At 41.2% G+C, this 978-nt stretch overlaps 1 protein-coding gene across 2 annotated transcripts in view; it reads left to right on the top strand.

The window, feature by feature from the left end:
- The first annotated feature begins 244 nt into the window (after positions 1-244).
- clnk (cytokine dependent hematopoietic cell linker) overlaps positions 245-978 on the top strand; it is a 4,945-nt gene continuing 4,211 nt past the window's right edge. Inside the window, exons 1-3 of one of the 2 annotated variants that reach the window (XM_016503965.1) lie at positions 245-318; positions 678-697; positions 814-972. In XM_016503965.1, coding sequence (XP_016359451.1) covers positions 301-318; positions 678-697; positions 814-972 — 197 coding nt within the window. In that variant the 5' untranslated portion in view covers positions 245-300. The remainder of the gene's footprint in view (positions 319-677; positions 698-813; positions 973-978) is intronic. The other variant, XM_016503966.1, reaches the window with a different exon arrangement.

The following is a 978-nucleotide window of genomic DNA, read 5'->3' as shown; positions in this document are numbered from 1 at the left end:
CCGTCCATCTGTCTGTCTGTCTGTCTGTTCATCTGTCCGTCTGTTCATCTGTCCGTCTGTCTGTCTGTCCATCTGTCTGTCTGTTCATCTGTCCATCCATCTGTCTGTCTGTCTGTCTGTTCATCTGTCCGTCCGTCTGTCTCTCCTTCTGTCTGTCTCTGTCTGTTTATCTTTATCTGATATATAAAACAATGTTTTAATGAAAATACATGCAATACTTCATAAAAGCAATAAGACACTTGAGCTTGTGTTGAATTGTAAATTATTGTTTGTGTGTCAACAGATGGGCAATTGGACTTGATGGGATCTGCTGACAGGGTAAAGAAAACACCTGACTTCTGTTTATGAATTTGTACACTACCATTCACAAGTTTGCACTCAGTAAGACTTAACTAATTAAACTGATCGGTGTTTTTACTGTATTTTTGATCAAATAAATGTAGCCTTGGTGAGCAGAAGAGACTTTTTCAAGAACATTTAAAAATCGTGCTGATGCCAAACGTTTGACTAGTAGTTTATATGTAGTAATGTTAAAGAAATATAATACATATTATAATTCCCATGAGTCTGTGGTCCTGTTTTCATTTCTTTAGTCTTTTTTGGATCATGTTTTACACCGAATGAGTTTATGTTGGTTTTTGTGCTGATGATCATTTGTGTGAATCTCTTCATGACAGGCCCCGGCAGCCCCGCAGAGGTAATCAAACAATACATGAGCTGCAGCAACAGTGCAGACAGACGTCATACTGAAATACACACCTGTGAGAAAAACACACGCCTGTTCAGTGTAGTGATTGTGTGCTGCGCTTTCAGGCCGGTGAGATCATTACCCAGAGATCACCTGCGTTTACCACCCCCACCAGTACAGACCACCACTAACTATCCTAACCAGTTTAATGAGTCTCCTCCATCCAGACCAGCACCAACGTCACCACAACCCAGATCACACAACAACAGACCCGCGTGGACACAGTGAGA

The sequence above is a fragment of the Sinocyclocheilus anshuiensis genome, unplaced genomic scaffold (genome assembly GCF_001515605.1).
Source record: "Sinocyclocheilus anshuiensis isolate Anshui unplaced genomic scaffold, SAMN03320099.WGS_v1.1 scaffold3745, whole genome shotgun sequence".
NCBI lineage: Eukaryota > Metazoa > Chordata > Actinopteri > Cypriniformes > Cyprinidae > Sinocyclocheilus > Sinocyclocheilus anshuiensis.
This window is presented reverse-complemented; position numbering and strand designations above follow the sequence as displayed.